Source organism: Carcharhinus amblyrhynchos, chromosome 30 (assembly GCF_965287045.1).
Source record: "Carcharhinus amblyrhynchos chromosome 30, sCarAmb.v2.hapA, whole genome shotgun sequence".
NCBI classification, from domain to species: Eukaryota; Metazoa; Chordata; class Chondrichthyes; order Carcharhiniformes; family Carcharhinidae; genus Carcharhinus; species Carcharhinus amblyrhynchos.
This window is the reverse complement of record NC_137353.1, coordinates 11,776,023-11,795,191: the sequence shown is the minus strand read 5'-3', so window position 1 is coordinate 11,795,191 and position 19,169 is coordinate 11,776,023. Positions and strand designations below refer to the sequence as shown.

The 19,169-nt window shown below is 41.7% G+C and overlaps 1 protein-coding gene across 1 annotated transcript in view; it reads left to right on the top strand.

The window, feature by feature from the left end:
- Nucleotides 1-19,169, top strand: part of LOC145360226 (tetratricopeptide repeat protein 34-like) — a 51,683-nt gene that overhangs the window by 2,266 nt on the left and 30,248 nt on the right. Inside the window, exons 2-3 of the mRNA XM_080215275.1 lie at nt 290-515; nt 7,374-7,566. Coding sequence (XP_080071401.1) covers nt 290-515; nt 7,374-7,566 — 419 coding nt within the window. The remainder of the gene's footprint in view (nt 1-289; nt 516-7,373; nt 7,567-19,169) is intronic.

Here is a 19,169-nt window from a genome sequence, read left to right as displayed (position 1 = left end):
CTCACAGCGACAAGGACCCCAGTTCAATTCTGGCTTCAGGTGACTCTGGACTTTGCACATTCTCATTGTCTCTGGGTGTTCTGGTTTCCTCCACAGTGCAAAGATGTGCAAGTTAGGTTGATTGGCCATGCAAAATTGTCCCTTTAATGTCGGGATTAGCAGGGTAAATATGTGGGATTACAGGGATAGGACAGGAACTGGGTGGGATTGTTGTCATTGCAGGCTTGATGGGCCAAATGACCTCCTTCTGCATTGTAGATTCTATGATTCTATGTTTGCTTACTCCTAGAGATGCATTGGGTGTTCATCACTTAGCTTTATTGCTACTGGAGCTGGAGCCATCAGATGAGATTTCGCAAATTCTGTCTGCAGATGCCCTCTATCAGCTTGGTCGGATGGAAGAAGCTCACAAGACTTTGCTGGTTTCTCTTGGCAAGAACCCTCAGCATTCCTCAGTTCTGGCTAGACTTGCCCTACTTCAGCTGAAGAAAGGCTTTCTATATGACGCCAACCAGGTACAATATCTGGGGTATTGAAGGAAGGTGAATTAGGGTGGTTAGTATGAGGCATTGTCCAACTTAATATTTTCCTGGAAGCAGTGATTTGGAAAGAGGGAATGCTTCTGAGATGACTTAATCAAAATGTTAAGAATTTAAAAATAAATTGTTGTTGTTTAGATACAGCATAGAAAGAGGTCATTTGGTCCATGATATCTATGTTGATTCATTGTGAGAGCAAACTGAAAGTAATTGCACACCCTCAGTCTCCCAAAGGCCCTGCTGTATCATTCGCTGCTAATACCTACTTGTTCCTTAACTGTGCTTACTGCCTTTACTGCTCCCAATGGTCCATGTTTCAACAAATAAAAATATGAAGGGTTTTCTTAATCCTTTTTCTCAATCTTTCACATTCAGATAGGATCTTTAAATCATAGGAACACAAAATGATTAAAAAATAGATTCAAGCAGGTGGTATCAATGTGTTCGGAGGCAATCTGACATGTTTGAAAGGGTTGAGTGGTAATGGTGAGAAGGATAGGGATAAGTGATGAAGGTTATGAATATCAAACAAACTAATTTGAACCTAATAGTCTTTCCTTATTAAAGTTTCTCATGATTTTACCTATAGCAAGGTTGTTGGTTTGAAGATTTTGAGCGGAAAACTGGAATTATATCTCAAACTTGGTTTAAAATTTCAGATTGCATGTGATGAAGATTAAACCAATAGCTTTTGAGGAGAAGAACCTAAATCTTTTTACTGCAAGGTTATCTCTTTAAGCAACTTGCTTCAGTGCAATGTTCATGGAGCCTTTGGCTACGAAATAAGTTATAAAGAATTACGCAAAGAATCATAAAATCCTACAGTGCAGAAGGAGGCCAGTCGGTCCATCAGGTCTGTGCTGACCACAGTTCCACCCAGGCCCTATCCCCATAACCCCATGCATTTACCCAAGCTGGTCCCCCAATACTAAGGAGCAATTTAGCATGGAAATCTACCTAACCTGGACATCTTTGGACTGTGGGAGGAAACCAGAGCACCTGGTAGTACTGATCTTTCACCACAGTATCACAATTCAAATCTAGCCCTGATTGATGGATTTGAAGTCTTCTGTCTGGTCTAATGATTTTAAACTGAAACTGACAACATTAAACACATACTGACACTGTTAATTATGTTAACATGAAATGGCGTTAAGTGAGGACTTACTGTGGTAATCACAACCTTCCATCTAAATTATAATATTAAGTATTGCATGCAAAGAGTGTTTTAATGATGCCTTTGGAAGCTAAAATTAATATCAACCTGAAAGATGAAATTCTGCTGTCTGCATCTATTTCATCAACAAAATTTTAAATCATTTGGAATGGATGAGAATATGGGTAAGAGGTTTTGGGTAGCACAGTGGTTAGCACTGCTGCCTCACAACACCAGGACCAGGTTTGATTTCTGGCTTGGGTCACTGTCTATGTGGGGTATGTCCATTCTCCCAGCGTCTGCGTGGGTTTCCTCCAGCTGCTTAATACTGCCCTGATATCCAGGCCTCTATAGAAACTGCATGCCTTTCTTTAACTGATGCCATGGAATCTTTGATTGAAAGACCTATTTTCAAACTACAGGGAGTGCTGTAATGAAATTGTAGTTACATTCCTGCAAATCACAACTTTCGGCGGAATAGCTTTAAGTGAATCCTGGGTTCCAATAGGAATCAATGCTAAAGTCAGTGTTGGGTTCCTTCAGACATTTGTGTCCAGAAAAAGCAATGTACATGTTCAAAGAATCCCTACATTGCAGAAGGAGGCCATTTGGCCTATTGAGCCTGCACCAAGGACAATCCCGCCCAGGCCCTATCCCCATAACCAAGTATTTACTAATCCTCCGACACTAGGGGACAATTTATCATGGCCAATCATCCCAGCCTGCACAGCTATGGAGTGTGGGAGGAAACCCATGCAGACTTGGAGAGAACGTGCGAACTCCACAATCGCCTGAGATCAGAATTGAAACTGACCCCTGGTGCTGAGAGAGCAATGCTAACCCCTGTGTCAGCATGCCACCTATGGTCTAATTTTAGATTGATTGGGCTCCATCTAGTGGCAGAAGTTGGTTAGTGCAGGAAGCTGCTGGAATCCTGGCACTACCTGCACCAACTAACTTGTGCCACTAGGTGGAGCCCATGAACTTTAGAATCGAAGCCAGGAGCAAAGTAGCTGAAATCAGACCCTGGTGGGAACCGAGGGTGGGAGGCAGTCCTGAGAGTCATGTCAGGGGATCAGGTCAGGACTGAGGGCAAGAGCAAAGACATTGGAAAAGAAGGTTTTGTACATGGATAACCCACAGAAAAGGCAGTTTAATGATTTTAAACTGACAACGTTAAGCCTATACTGACATTGTTAATTATGTTGAAATGGCATTAAGTGAGGACTTAATGTAGTAATCACAACTCCTATCTAAATTATAATACTGAAGTACTGCACACAGAGTGTTTTAATGATGCCTTTTGGAAGGACCTACTTACAGATATCAGTCAGATGAGTGTACCTTTTTAAAATACTTAAAACCCCTCCTTCTCTTTATCAAGGCTGAACTCACCTGGCACTCACCTTGGTAACTGCAGGTCTACCTGTCAATCTCCCTGCCATCTCAGCTCATTCTTATCCGAGGTGAGACAACCCATTCAACATGTATCCACTGCACTCCAGGCCTGCTTCTGGCTTTCACTTACTTGCAGCCCCACCTGAGCATCTGCAGAAATCCCCAAGGCTCCATTTATATAGATGATCTGGAGGAGGGGGCTGAGTGTAGGGTGATGAAATTTGCTGATGACACGAAGATGAATGGAAAAGCAAATTGCGCGGAGGGTGTGGAAAGTCTGCAGAGGGATCTGGATAGGCTGAGCGAGTGGGCGAGGACCTGACAGATGGAGTACAATGATAGCAAGTGTGAGGTTATTCATGTTGATAGGAGGGATTACTATTTAAAGGGCGAAAAGCTGCAGCATGCTACGGTGCAGAGGGACCTGGGGGTCCTTGTGCACGAGTTGCAAAAACCCTGTCTGCAGGTGCAGCAGGTGATCAAGAAGGCGAATGGAATGCTGGCCTTTATAGCGAGGGGGATAGAATATAAAAGCAGGGAGGTCTTGCTGCAACTGTACAGGGCACTGGTGAGGCCACAACTCGAGTACTGTGTTCAGTTTTGGTCACCGCACTTGCGGAAGGATATTTTGGCCTTGGAGGGAGTGCAGAGGAGGTTCACTAGGCTGATACCGGAGTTGAGGGGGTTGGACTATGAAGAGAGACTAAATAGACTGGGTCTGTATTCGTTGGAGTTTAGAAGGATGAGGGGGGATCTTATAGAGACAAATAAGATAATGAAAGGGATGGATAGGGTGGAGGTAGAGAGATTCTTCCCGCTTAGAAAGGATAGCAGGACTAGAGGGCACAGCCTCAAGATGGGGTGGGGGGGGGGGTGCGCAGTTTAGAACAGAGTTGAGGAGGAACTTCTTCACTCAAAGGGTGGTGAATCTCTGGAATTCTCTACCTGTTGAAGTGGTGGAGGCTGCCTCGCTAAATATATTTAAGTCACGGGTAGATAGGTTTTTGACAGACAAGGGAATTAAGGGTTATGGGGAGAGAGCGGGAAAGTGGAACTGAGCCACTTCAGATCAGCCATGATCTTATTGAATGGCGGGGCAGGCTCAAAGGGCTAGATGGCCTACTCCTGCTCCTATTTCTTATGTTCTTATGTCCATGAACCCTGCTTTGAGAATTACTGGCCTAATTTATGGGCCCTGGTCCTGCAGGAAGACTTCTAATTTGGAGATGAGGATGAGGAATTTTTTCCATGTTTTTAGCAAAGAAAATGTTGGATGGAAAAAGATAGGCCCATTTAGTGTGCTGTCCTGGAAGTCACATAATACGATGATATTGAAACGATTGAGTCATAGCAATCAATTTTTATTAGTTAGTATACAACAGACCCAGACATGACATCAGGAAATCCCTAGTGGTGGAGAGCTTTAAGAACCATGGGCCCAAAATCACTGTTTGTCACAAGCCCTGTGACCAGAACAGTGGTGGTTCTTTTTTAATTCATTTATGGAACATGGGCATCACTGGCTAGCCAGCATTTATTGCCCATCCTTAGTTGCCCAAGTGTAGTTGATTCAATCACATTGCTTTGATTCTGGATTCACATGTAGGCCAGACTGGTTAAGGACAGCAGATTTCCTTTGCTAAAGGTTTTTCTGACAATTGTTTCATGGTCATCGGTAGTTGCTTAATTCCAGATATTTTTTATTGAATTCAAATTCCACCATCTGCTGTGGTGGGATTCAAACCCAGGTACCCAGAACATTAGCTAGGTTTCTGGATTAATAGTCCGGTGATAATAACACTAGGCCATCGCCTCCCTTTTGTGGGTAGATCTAAGATATTGGCATGATGATGATCTACACCAGGATGTGGGCTGAGCCTTTGGTGCAGTGCTAAGGGAGTGTTACATTGTCAGAGTTGATGTCTTTGGGTTAGAACATTAGATTGAAATCCTGTCTTCCAGTTCAGATTTAAAGCAGTAGAGAAGAAATGGATGCTGGAGATCAAATGAGCCAGTAGTTGTTTAAAAGAGCATCAAGTAACTTGGATTTTGTTTGAGCTCATCAAACATCCATAAAAGAAAGGACAGACTGATTTGGTTTCTCGTTGTCATTGAATGCTATAAAGAAAATGTCAAACTATTGGAATATTGTAATGTGCTTTACTTTAATTAATTTACATTTTAATAGTTACTACATTTGTGCAAAGCAAGCTCCCCATTAAAGAATTGACCAGTTAACCTGTTCTGGAATATTATTTGAGGATGGATACTAATTCTGCTCTTCTGCCAAAATGGATTCTTTATAGCCACTTGTACCAGCATACAAGTTTATGTTCTTTCATGGGATGTGGGCTGGATCAGGGTTTTAATGGCCCATCCCTGATTGCTCTAGAGAAGATAACAGTGAGCTACATTCTTGAGTTGTTACACTCCACAACCCACAATGCTGTCTGGGAGGGAATTCCAGAATTTTAACCCAGTGACAGTGAAGGAACATCAATATCTTTCCAAGTCAGGGTAGTGTGTGCCTTAGAGGGGACTTGCAGGTTGTGATGTTCCCATGCATCTGCTGTCCTCACCCTTCTAGGTGTGGAGGTCCTGGATTTGGAAGGTGCTGTTGAAGGAGCCTTGGTGAGTTGTTACAGTGCATCTTGTAGATGATATGCAGTGCTACCCCTTCGTGTTGAAGGTGGTGGATAGGTTGCCAATTATATTGAATACTAGTTCTGGAGAATGTTGAAGTTCTTGAGTGTTGATGGAACTGTATCCATCCAGGCAAGTGGCGAGTATTCCACCACCCTCCTAATTTGGGCTCCGCTGGTGGTGGATAAGTTTTGGGAAGTCAAAAGGTGAGTTATTTGCTGCAGATTTCCTAGACTCTGACCTGATTTTGTAGCCACAATATTTTATATGGCTAGTCCAGTTCAGTTTCTGGTCAGTAGTGAACAGATGTTGATCATGGGGGATTTGGTGATGATAATGCTATTAAATATGAAGCGTATAGTTAAATTCTCTCTAGTTGGAGATGGCTATTGCCTGGCATTTGTGTGGAAGAAATGTTATTTGTGACGTAGCCCAAGTCTGGATGTTGTCCAGATCTTGCTGCGCTTGGGAACAGGATGCTTCAGTATCTGAGAAATTGCAAATGACCTTGTGATGGAGTGAAGGTCATTGAAGCAGCTGAAGATGGTTGGGCCATGATGCTACACCAAGGACTTCCTATAAAGTTCGGCTGGGATGATTACCCTCCAACAATCCCAATCCAATGGACGATTTTCCCCCTGATTCCCATTGACACATGTTTTGCTAGGGCTCCTTGATGCCACACTTGGTCAAATGGATCCTTGATTTTAGTGTCTTATCTGAAACAAAATGCATCATTCTCTCGGAAGTAAAACCTAAATTATAGTTTTGATATGGAATTAGAACAAACGTAGAGACTGGCTGGCTCAAGTCCTGCTAAGATCATGGGAATGTCACCTTTCGTGCGCAGCTGGTTAGAATGGTACAGTATTAAATTGATAGTCTTATGTCTTTTGGAAATCTAGAAAAAAATCCAGCTTTTTTGGGGAGGGGAGAGATTTTATGGCTTGTCAGGAATTTACATAAATTACAAATGGATGAATTTGTCATAAGCACATTGCTGTGGATTTGTTTTGCCTGCTGTTTTAAGGATTGTATTAACCTATTGTTCAATTGGCTGCTATAGAAAATTGGTCAGAAGAGTGATTACAACATGATTTCAATCCAGAACCATCAGAGTCCATACTGGGCCATTTTAGAGGGCATAAAGAGTTCACACACTAATGTGGAACGCGAATTCCATGTTGGTTAGAGAAGAGTGACAGATTCCTTTCATCTCTGAAACACTAAATAAAATGATTAGAATTCAGAGTTGTGAAAACGCATTCTGCAGTCTACTGGGGTAAGATTTAAACTAATCATCTTTAAGATGGTAAATTAAGCTGTAAATGGCCACTCTCCATTATTTAAACAACCGGATATTGTGATTTTTCAGAGGGTGGATATAGTATGTAAAGAATATGCAGTAAAATTCCCAGTACTGTTCACATTTGGTCAGTAAATAAATGAAAGTTGGTTAGGAGGAAAGGTTGACAGAGGTGTATGCGAAGGATCATGCAATACAGTTACTACATTCTGGGACTGACCAGATAGAGTACGTGATTACATTCCTGGAGTTATCTGTGAGAAAGAGTCAGTAAATTAGAGGGCCTCCATCCAGTTCCTGCAGCTCACAAAAGGTTTCTCTTTTATTTCAGTTAATAAAGAAAATTATTGAAATTGGTGATACCTCCTGCCTCCTGCCTATAATGGACATTTTTAAGTCAGAAGATCGAGACTTAATGCAGAGACATTGTCATTCCACTGCCATGTCTATCCTGCAAAATAAGGAAGGTGACACATATATAAAGGAAGCAGTGGCGTATCTCTCTCTGGCAATCATTTCTTCAGGTTAGTGGACGAGATTTGTTTTACGTAGATCAGTGCGATGAGATTTGGAGTATTGGCATAATCATGAATCAAGATGTGAGGAGTGGTGATGAGGGAATTTAAACTCTTAAGTGAACCTAAAAATTCTTAAGGAAATTTCAGGATCGCCAATGAATATTTTTTAAGCAACTTACATACTAAGCGTTCATTGTGAGTAGGCAATCTTGGACTTTTTGAGGAGAGATTGTATAATCATAGGTTATCTGAATTACTATTTAATTAAATTGTGTTTGATTTATACCTCCACTCCATATTCCATTAGTTAATAAAGTTGATTTCAACTTGAAAGCTCCAATTTTTCTCATGTATTCACGTTCTTTGAGATGGGGAGGGGAAGGAAGAAAACTCTAGATTACTGTTCAGGGAAAAACCCTCCCGCATTTCTGAAATTGTTGATTTAATTTTGAACAACCCATTGAGATGTAGGTTTTGGCTATGATTCCAGATTGTCGGTCATCATTTTTTTACGTAGATTTATAGACGGTAAAGGCAGCTTTTGATGTCAAATATACATTGTGACTGTCTTCTTTTACCAAATAAAGCATTGCTACCCTTGGCGCCCTGCTGCTGAGACATTCTCATTCGTGCTCTTGTGACCTCCAGCCTGTCCCAATGTGTTCCTTGCCAGTTCTGTGTTTCATCTAACAGAAACTCTTAATTCTAAAGGACTGACACCATCTATACCTTGTCTTGTTCACCTATTACCATTCTCACTCCATTATAGGGTGGCACAGTAGTTAGCACTGCTGCCTCACAGTATCAGGGATCTGGATTGATTCCCGGCTTGGGTCACTCTGGGCAGAGTCTGCACGTTCTCCCATGTCTGTGTGAGTTTCGTCCAGGTGCTTCAGTTTCCTCCCACAGTCTGAAAGATGTGCTAGTTAGGTTCATTGATCATGCTGAATTCTCCCTCAGTGTACCCCAACAGGCACTGGAGTGTGGCGACTCGGTGATTTTCACAGTAACTTCTTGCAGTGTCAGTGTAAGCCTAATAAATAAACTTTAAACTATTTCTTCCTCACTGACTTACCTTTATCTTCAAATCCTTTTTGAAACTGCATCTTGAGCAGAGAAATTTTGCACAAGTATGTAAATAATGGATCCTTTTAGAATCATGGAATGGTTACAGCGCAGAATAAGGCCATTTCAGCCTGACGCATCCATGCCAGCTACCTGCAAGAGCAATTCAGCTGGTCCCACTCCCCAGCCTTTTCCATATAGCAGTTTTTCAAGTGCTTATCTAATTCCCTTTTGAAATTCAGTTGAATCTGCCTCCACCGCCCTTTTCAGGCAGATTCCAAATCTTAATTATTTGTTGCATGCAAATGTTTTTCTTATTTCTGGTGCCAGTCACCACATCCATGTTCTCTGGTTCTAAACCTGGCCACAAGTAGAACAGTTTGTTTCCATCCATTCTATCTAGACCTGCTGTTATATTGAACAACCTTGCTGACAAACCCAATACACAACCTCTGGAAATCCAGATATACCACATCAATCACATTGTCTTAATTAATTCTCTCTGTTACCTCATCAAAAAACTCAAATTATTTAAATACAATTTGCCCATAACAAACTGTGCTGGCCTTCCTTAATCAATCTACACTTGTTCAAGGGACTAAAGTTTCCAGGATTTTCATTTTTAGAAGTTTCCCTACCATCAACATTAAAATGATTGGCCTGTAAATGCAGAGATTATCCTTACACCCTTGTTCAAAAAGGTGCAGAACATTTATAATTCTCCAACCCTATGGCCTTTCTCCCATATTTAAAATTATGGAAGATTCCAGTACCTGTAATTTCCATAAATTGTTTCAGATGTGATGAATTATTTATTAATTAGTACAGTCTCCTTTTCCAATACCTCCCCTTTATTGACTTTTTTTAGCCTGTTCAGTATCTCCACTCATCTCCTTTCACTGTTTAGTCTGGAAGAGGTTTTCTTTGCCGCAATGAGTATTTGTTGTCGCATTTCCTTAAATGAGAGCAGAAAAAGTATGCATAATATATTCCAAAGCACAATGTGGTCACATAAAAATGTCTGCTTGACACAGGGCTTTGATAAATGGAAAAGGAAAGTGTCTATCCTGTTTTTGTTGGACACAATGAAGGTCTGCTTGCCAGGACTCCAAAGTAAAATGATCTTTGATTTGTGACCAAGCGTTTGGAATTCCAGTGTCATAAAGCATGTCTGCTGGTGAATTTTAACATTTTTTTCCTTTTTGCAGTGTTCTACTCTGTTGTATGTGAAAGTCTTTCTCTGAAGCTTTTTTTAAGAGGCCATCCAATGCCTTATTGAAAAGGCTACATTTTACTAATTTACTTTTGAAATCAATCTTTTGCAATTTTAAGCTATGAGTTTTCTTAATTTTTGAAGAAACCTAGGTTAAGGATTATGGTCTTGAAATAACTTCTCAGAGGCCAATGTCGCTTCATCAGACTGTCTCTATGTACAAGCTCAATTCCATTGCTAAATATGCTTCAGGTACAAAGTCTAAATCTGGAGAGTTAGCAACCCTGACATTCCTCAATATTCATACAGGTGAAACTCCCTGATTGAGGCAGGCAATCATTACCAATCTTTTTGGCGCAAGCAATCATTACCTCAATCAGGGGGCTCAGACTCCAAGAGGCCAACTTCAGTGACTTCACTGAGGTCATTACAGGTCTGTTAGTGCCAGATTCCACTGCATTTGAACGAGTAGAATTAGGGACGAATCAAAATGGCTTTTAAATGACAGTAAGCTGCGCTTTATCCCAAAATAAAGGTAAGGGGGAGGGGGAAAGAAAGAGAAGACCAAGTTCCAGACTGATTATCAAAATAAGACATGGGGAGGGAGGCTTAAAATAGTGCCTAGCAATTCCTACAGATTAATAACGTCCTCTGGGAGTTAATGCTGGTTAAATTATCCTGGAAATTTGTGGGTAAATCTGCTTCTCTTCACTGTACTATATTTATGGATTACATGTAAGGGTAAGCTTGATGGAAATACGTACTGAGAGATCATGATCTCCCATCCCATTCATTTTAATTGCTGGAAAACTCCGAGAGATGAAAACCTGGTTAGAATCCCAATCTGACTCTTGGATTGTGTGGTTATGCACCAGGTGTAATTTATCACTTTCAGTGGTGAAGATTGGCTTTTGCCACACATTTAGAGCATAGTGAACCAGTTTATCTCATCCAGAGCTTTGACAACAGCTTGTGAGCAATATTCCCATTTTGCAAGCTTCAAGGAAAGTGAATATGCTGCATTTTAATGCCCATGGAGTAACTCAGCAGCAACAAATAGGAAATCAATCCCATTCAATTGAAGGTGAGACGTTGGTCCATTGTGCTTAGCAACATACTCTCAGGCTTTTGTAATGAAAGCAAACAAATGTAATTTACCATTTTTTAAATTAACTGGGAAACAGGAATGATTAGTCTCAAGTCCATGATTCAGGATAACACCAAAGTTCCAAAGATAGAGGAAAACATGATGGTAATAAGGTGAAGTTTTGTTGAACTTTATAAAAGCCGTAGGAGGAATTGAATGCTGAAGATAGCAAGGGGTCCCCTAGTTTTGAGGCAGGAGATGGTATAGTTATCTTCATTATAGTGAAGGTACACAAAATGTACTGGAATGGTGTATCTGACGTTGAGAGGGAACTGAAGATCAATTAGTGGTATCAAAGTAGCACACATATTTTGCTTCCAACATATGTCGTTGTTTATTTTTCACTTGCTTTCAACTGTTCGTTCATCGCTATTATTTTGTGAAAATACTTGCAGGGTCCATTTTGGAGATGGGAGCAACTTGTTAAAAATCAGAAGATCACTTAATGAACCATTGACAAAATTACTTGAATAGGTGTGTAACTGGCCAATAACCCATTCACAACACACAGTGTTCATAAGATCATACAAAATAGAGTAGTCTATTTAGCCTCTTGAGTCTGCCCTCCCATTCAGTAAGATCATGGCTGATCAGATTTTGGCTGTAACTCCCTCCATTTCCTGCCTGCGCCCTGCTTATCTGCCTATCATCCTTCAATCCCTTGTCAATCAGAAATCTACCTAACTCAGACTCGAATATATTCAATGATCCAGCCTCCATTGGTGAAGAAAATTCCAAAGTCGAATGACTTCTGAAGGAAAAAAAATCCTCCTTATCTTTGTCTTAAATGAGAAACCCTTTTTTTAAAAGCGTAGTTCTATACTTCCCCACAAAGGGAATTTACCCTGTCAGATGTCTTCAGCATAGTATATGTTTCAATAAGATCAACTTTCATTCTTCTTGGCTCCAATGGGTAAAGGCCCAGCCTGCTCACCTTTCTTCATAAGCCATCCCTTTCAACCCAAGAATCAGCTGTGGCTCTTCTCTGAAATCTGCTTCCAATGCAAGTATATCCTTCCTTAAGTGAGACTAAAACTGTACACAGCACTCCACGTGCAGTCTCACCCAATGCCCTGTACACCCGTGGCAACACTTTACTTCTTTTGTACTCTCTTGAAATAAAGGCCAATATTCCAATCCAATTTTTGTATCTGTTCTTGGGATGTGGGTGTTGTTAGATAGTCCTGCATTTATTCATCATCCCTAATTGCTCTTGAGAAAATGGTGGAGTGCTGCCCTGAACTGCTGCAGTACCTGAGATGCAGGAACATCCACAGTGTTGTTGGTGCCTTTCTAATAATTTGCTGTACCTGCTAACTAATTTGTTTTTGATTCCTGTACGAGGACCCCCAGATCCCGCTGCAACAGTATTTCTGCAATCCTCCTCTATATAAATAATATTCTGTTTTTCTATTGTTCCTGCCAAAGTGAAGTGACTTAGATTTCCCCGCATAAGCCACCTGCCAAATTTTAACCCACTCACTTAACCTGGCTATATCACTTTGTAGATGTTTTGAGCTGAGTAATACGATCCAAAAACAGGACTGATTCACACCCACGGCAATTTTATATCTGGTGTGATGGTGTTGGGTCGCATTCCAAATGTCGGCAGAAAGCAATAATGCAGTCAGCAGGTGGCCCAAGGAATTGGGAGCCTGCACACCATATTCTAATAGTCAATTAATGATACTTAAGCTCATTAGCAGTCCAATCGACTGCATATAATAATTTGTTAAGATGTGGGAAATAAGCCAGATGGGGAACTTGTTTTTTTTTCCATGTTTCTATGTTGAGGCTGGTTTAAAGATTGCAGGTGGATTCAGCGTTTGACTTTAGCAGTCCAGCCTACTGTGAATTGTGTGAACAGTTATTCTTGGAAGATGTGTATATTCAGTGTTACCTACATGTTTTAATTCTGAAGGTTGCCTGCAGATTTGTGCATTTAGTTGCCTCGTGTGTACCTCGGCCTGTGTGGTTTGAACAACGTGAGGATAGTAGACTTCGTGGGAGAGCCATCCACAAGTGATGAGGAGATTGAGAAGAAGGCCAGGTGGCATGGGTTGCACTGGAGGTGCATGAGGTGGCTGACCTGGATAGAGCAAGGGGCTGCTGAGAGCAGGACGCTGCAACTGTGGAGATGTGGAACAAGACCGTATTTTCCCAGTTGAATATACAGGTTGAGAATGAGTTTACCCTCTAATGTCTGAGACATGCTGATGAAGGGGAAACAGGCTGTCAGAAGCCACAGTAACCTTTGAGATGCTGGCTGGGAATGTCACTTACGAGTGTAGATAGTCAGCCAAACCCTGTTACAATGAAGGTCACTGGTGTTGAATATTTTTGCAACTGGATCCTTTAGGCATGCCTGTGGAAATAATGCAGTTGAATTCCTCAGTGGAATAATGCAGCATGCTGCCTATCATAGTATTAAGGTCATCACCAATGACACATTTTGAGAACAGATCAGTATATTGCATTTTCTATAGACCACTGCAGTCAGTGTGAGTGAGCCAGAGGATTTGATGATCTCCCAGGGTTCAAGGAGCGATAGATTGCATACATAATGCCATATAAGTTCCAAAAGCACATTTATAAACAGGAAGAGCTATAACTCTGTAAACATGTAGTTAACATGGGAGTATTATGCAGGAGGTCTGTGATGGTACCTGGGCAAATTTACATTTGTGGTTTCCAGTCCACTGAAACCTTTCCAGAATTCAGATAATTTTGGAAGATTTCTAATATTGCATCCACTATTCTATAGCCACTTTCTTTAAGATCTTACAATGCAGGCATTCAGGTCCAGGGTACTTACCAACCTGTAGCCTTAATTGTTTTTCCAGTGATCATAATTGTTTCAAGTTCTTCCATTCCTCTTGATCTTCAACTATTCTTGGGAGGCTTTTTGTGTTTTCTTTGGGGACTACTGATGCAAAATACCTATTCAATATCTTCATTTCCTTGATCCCATTATTAATTTCCCAGTTGGCCCTCAAAGTGATCAATGCTTACTTCAGCTGCTCTTGTTTTCCTTTTTATACACTTAAAAGCAGATAGTATTCCGACATTTCTAGCTAACTTTCTCTCATACGCTCATTTCTTTCATTTTTTTTTGTCATCTTTGCTGGTTTTTAAAATTTGTGCTGACTTGCCACAAACCTTCACAATATCGTACATGGTTAAATTGTAAGCATTGCATGTATAATAAATTCCCCGTCTGAGTCGAGCCAAAAATGGCACTGAGTGTTCTTATTTTACAGGCGTTCACATTGGTATTTGTCAAGCTGACCGAATGCTTCATAACTAGTTGATGAACAAGTCTGAAGTTAGGCTCACCGCCTCTAAAACTGATTTTTAAAGTATACAACATCAATACAAAATGTATGTTTGCCTATATCTCTAAGGTATTATTCCACTCTTCAATGGGATGCTGCTATACAGTCACATTGAAACTTCAGTAAATTGATGTATCAGTCCACGTGCTATTCAACAATGAAAATCAAAACAACCAGTTAAATTTTGCCCTTTCTCTATGAGTTCTCACTTGGGAATAATTAACCCAACTGGAAACCATGGATGAATGAGGATATTTATTTATTTATTTATTAGTCACAAGTAGGCTTACATTAACACTGCAATGAAGTTACTGTGAAAATCCCCTAGTCACCATATTCCGCCTGTTCAGATACACTAAGGGAGAATTTAGCATGGCCAGTGCATTTAACCAGCACATCTTTTGGACTGGGAGGAAACTGGAGCATCTGAAGGAAACCCACACAGATATGGAGAGAACATGCACAATCTGACCCAAGCCAGGAATCAAACCTACTTCCCTGGCTCTATGAGGCAGCAGTGCTAGCCACTGAAAAAGAACAAACAAAAAAAACTGCCTTCTGCTCACTGCTTATCCACTGGATATCTGCTGCTTACTGAGCCCAGATCTGAGGCGTTCAAGTCAGCTGACCCTGACGTATACAAGAAATCCAGATACAATCTACAAAGAACCATTAAGTATAGAAAGCAAGAGGCAGTACCGGATCAAGCTCGAGTCCCAGGCTAGCCAGACTAACACCCACCGCATATGGCAAGGTCTGCACGATGTAACTGGCTACAAGATGAAGGCATGTAGATTCTTTGGCAACAACGTACCCCTCCCCAATGAGCTCAGTGCATTCTGTGCTTGTTTTGAGCAAAAGGGCAGCAAGAGGAATCATCTGCCCTGGAAGCCTCGGCTGAACCAGTATCTGGAGTCACCATCACAGACATCAGATCGGCCTTCTTGATAGTTAACCCATGGAAAGCGGTTCGTCTGGATGGGACATCCGGACAAGCTTTCAGATCATGCTCGGACCAGTTGGCGGAGGTACTCACAGACGTTTTTAACCTCTCTTTACACTAATCTGAGGTCCCTATCAGCTTCAAGAAGATGACCACCATTCTGTACCAAAGAAAAGCCAGGCTAAGTGTCTTAATGACTATCGCCCACTGGCTCTGACATCCATCATTACGAAGTGCTTCAAAAGGTTAGTCATGCCATCATGCCACATATCAGCTCAGGTCACCCAGGTAGTCTGGATCCACCACAGTTTGCCTTTTGCCGCATCAGGGCCACAGCAGACACCATCTCCCTGGCCCTTCATTCAACTCTGGCACACCTGGATAACAAGGACATTTATGTCCTTTATTGACATTTATTGATTGCAGCTCAACCGTCTACACAATTATCCCAACTAATCTCATTTTCAAACTCCATGGCCTGAGGCACGGCTCATTCCTCTGACTAGATTCTGGACTTCATGACTAACGGACCGCAATCAGTAAGTATAGGCAACAACACCTCCACCATAATTATCCTCAACACCAGTGCCATCATATATATAGTATATATACTATATAGCATATAGTATATACACTATAATAGTATCATGCTATTATAGCACTATACTATATTAAGTATAGAGTGTAATACTATACTATTAGGTTTCCCTTAATAGTATAATAAGGATATTTCCTCAGTGCTTTACTATACTCCTTATACACCGATGACTGTGTGGCCAAATTCCCTTTCAGCTCCATTTTCACATTTGCTAATGACGCCACCATAGTGGGTCAGATCTCAAACAATGACAAAATGGAGTACAGGAAAGACAAAGAGAATCTGTTGAAATGGTGTGACAACAATAATCTCTCCCTCAATGTCAGTGAAATGAAGGAGATAGTCATCAATTTCAGGAAGCATAGTGGAGGACATGCTCCTGTCCACATCAATAGTGGTGAAGTGAAAATGGTTAAGTTTCTAGGTGTCCAGATCACCAACGATCTGTCCTGGTCCCTCCACACTGATGCTATAATTAAGAAAGCTCACCAATCCCTTTGCTTTCTCAGGAGGCTAAGGAAATTTGGCATGTCCACTACAACCCCTCACCAATATTTACAGATGCACCCTAGAAAGCAATCGAGCAGACGCAGCACGGTTTCATTAAAGGGAAGTCGTGTCTGACAAATTTACTGGAGTTCTATGAGGATGTGTCTAGGGCGGTGGATAGAGGAGAGCCGGTGGATGTGGTCTTTCTTGATTTTCAGAAGGCATTTGACAAGGTACCTCAAGAGGTTATTGCAGAAGGTCAGGGGGCATGGAGTTGGGGGTAGGGTGTTAGCGTGGATAGAGGACTGGTTGTCAAATAGGAGGCAGAGAGTGGGGTTCAATGGGTGCTATTCGGATTGGCGGATGGTGACTAGTGGAGTGCCCCAGGGGTCGGTGCTGGGGCCTCAGCTATTTACCATCTATATAGATGATCTGGAGGAGGGAACCGAGTGTAGGGTGTCGAAATTTGCTGATGACACCAAAATTGGTGGAAAGGCAAATTGTGCGGAGGGTGGGGAGAGTCTGCAGAAGGATCTAGATAGGCTGGGCGAATGGGCCAGGAAATGGCAAATGGAATTTAATGTTGGCAAGTGCGAGGTGGTCCACTTTGGTAGGAATAATGGTAGGAAGGATTATTACTTACGTGGAGAAAAACTGCATCAGGCGACGGTGCAGAGGGACCTCGGGGTCCTTGTGCATGAGTCGCAAAAACCCAGCTTGCAGGTGCAGCAGGTGGTCAGGAAGGCGAATGGGATGCTGGCCTTCATCGCGAGGGGGATTGAATATAAAAGTAGGGAGGTCTTGCTGCAACTGTACAGGGCATTGGTGAGGCCGCAGCTGGAGTACTGTGTGCAGTTTTGGTCGCCGTACTTACGCAAGGATACTTTGGCCTTGGAGGGAGTGCAGAGGAGGTTTACTAGGCTGATGCCGGAGTTGAGGGGGTTGAGCTATGAGGAGAGGCTGAATAAATTAGGCTTGTACTCGCTAGAGTTTAGAAGAATGAGGGGAGATCTCATTGAGACGTATAAGATGATGAATGGGATGGATAGGATAGAGGTGGAGAGACTCTTCCCGCTCAGAAAGGACAGCAGGACTAGGGGGCACAGCCTCAAGATAAAGGGGGGGCGGTTTAGAACAGAGTTGAGGAGGAACTTCTTCACTCAAAGGGTGGTGAATGTCTGGAATTCTCTGCCCGTTGAAGTGGTGGAGGCTACCTCGCTAAATATTTTTAAGACGCGGGTTGATGGGTTTTTGATAAGAGAGGGGATTAAGGGTTACGGGGAGAGGGCGGGAATGTGGAACTGAGCCACGACAGATCAGCCATGATCTTATTGAATGGCGGGGCAGGCTCGAAGGGCTAGTTGGCCTACTCCTGCTCCTATTTCTTATATTCTTATGTTCTTATTCTTTCCTGATGCATCACAGCTTGGTATAGCTCCTGTTCTGACCAAGACAACAAGGAATTGCAAAGGATTGTGAATGAAGCCCAGTCCATCACACAAACCAGCATCCCATCCATTGACTCCGTCTACACTTCCCATTGCCTGGGAAAAGCAGCCAGCATAATCAACGACCCCACACACTCAGGACATGCTTTCTTTCACCTTCTTCCATCATGAAAAAGATGCAAAAGTCTGAGATCACACACCAACCAACTCAAGAACAGTTTCTTCCCTACTGCCGTAAGACTTTTGAATGGACCTACCTTATATTAAGTTGATCTTTCTCTGCAGCGTAGCTCTGACTGTAAATGGTATGTTTTGTCTATATATTGTGCAAAAACAATACTTTTCACTATATGGCAAGATGTGACAATAAAGCAAATCAAATTAAGTTTAGTTTACTGCTGTATGTTAACCCTTCCACTGTTCGTTGCTACCAGTACATATAGTTCCAACTTGGAGAGCAGGATCAGTGAATTTCCCTATTGTTTCCAGTGGGTATCACTGGTAATGATCAGAATCAGGGCCGCAAATTATTTTTTAACACTGTGCTGTCGGGGGGCTATCAGCATTGCAGTTCTGGCCCTGCTTGGAAATGTCATTGAGACAGAAGATTTAGGACCTCCTTTTAGAAGTGAGGTGAGAAATCTCTTCACCCAGAGGGTGGTGAATGTGTGGAATTCGCTACCACAAAGTAGTTGAGGCCAAAACGTTGTCTGATTTCAAGAAGAAATTAAGTATAGCTTTTTGAGCTAAGGTGATATGGGGATAAGAGGGGATCAGGATATTGAATTCGATGATCAGAATGAATGGTGGAGCAAGTTCGAAGGACTGAATGGCCTATTCCTGGTTCTATGTATATGTACTGTGGTGAATCTACCAAGTATCCTATTGATAATTACTACCGATCTATTGGGAGAGGTGGTTGCTGTATTTGTGTGCGTGCTCCTAACTCATTAAAATCTAGTACTGTTATACTATTTAATCAATTATAATATAACCTTTATCAGACATGGCTGACCTGTTTGATCCGGCAGATTGCCAGACTAATTTAATCATCTTCGATTATGTGCTTTTATAAACATAAAGGCAACAACTGAATTCCAAGTAGATCAGTGAAGATTAACATTAGCACCCTCAATACTAGAGGTAGGCAGCAAAATGAAAACTGTCAGGATTTGCTTAAAAGAAAAGACAGGCACAAAATGGAAAGAGGCCCTTTGTATATCCTTATTTATATTCTATACAAAGCTGGTCCAGAGATTGCAGAGATGTTGATTATCTCTGCATTATAGTATAAGTTGTAGGTTTGTGAGAAGTTTGAATGCATTGCTTCGAAGTACCAATGCAGAATAAATTGAAATGTTTAAAAGAGAA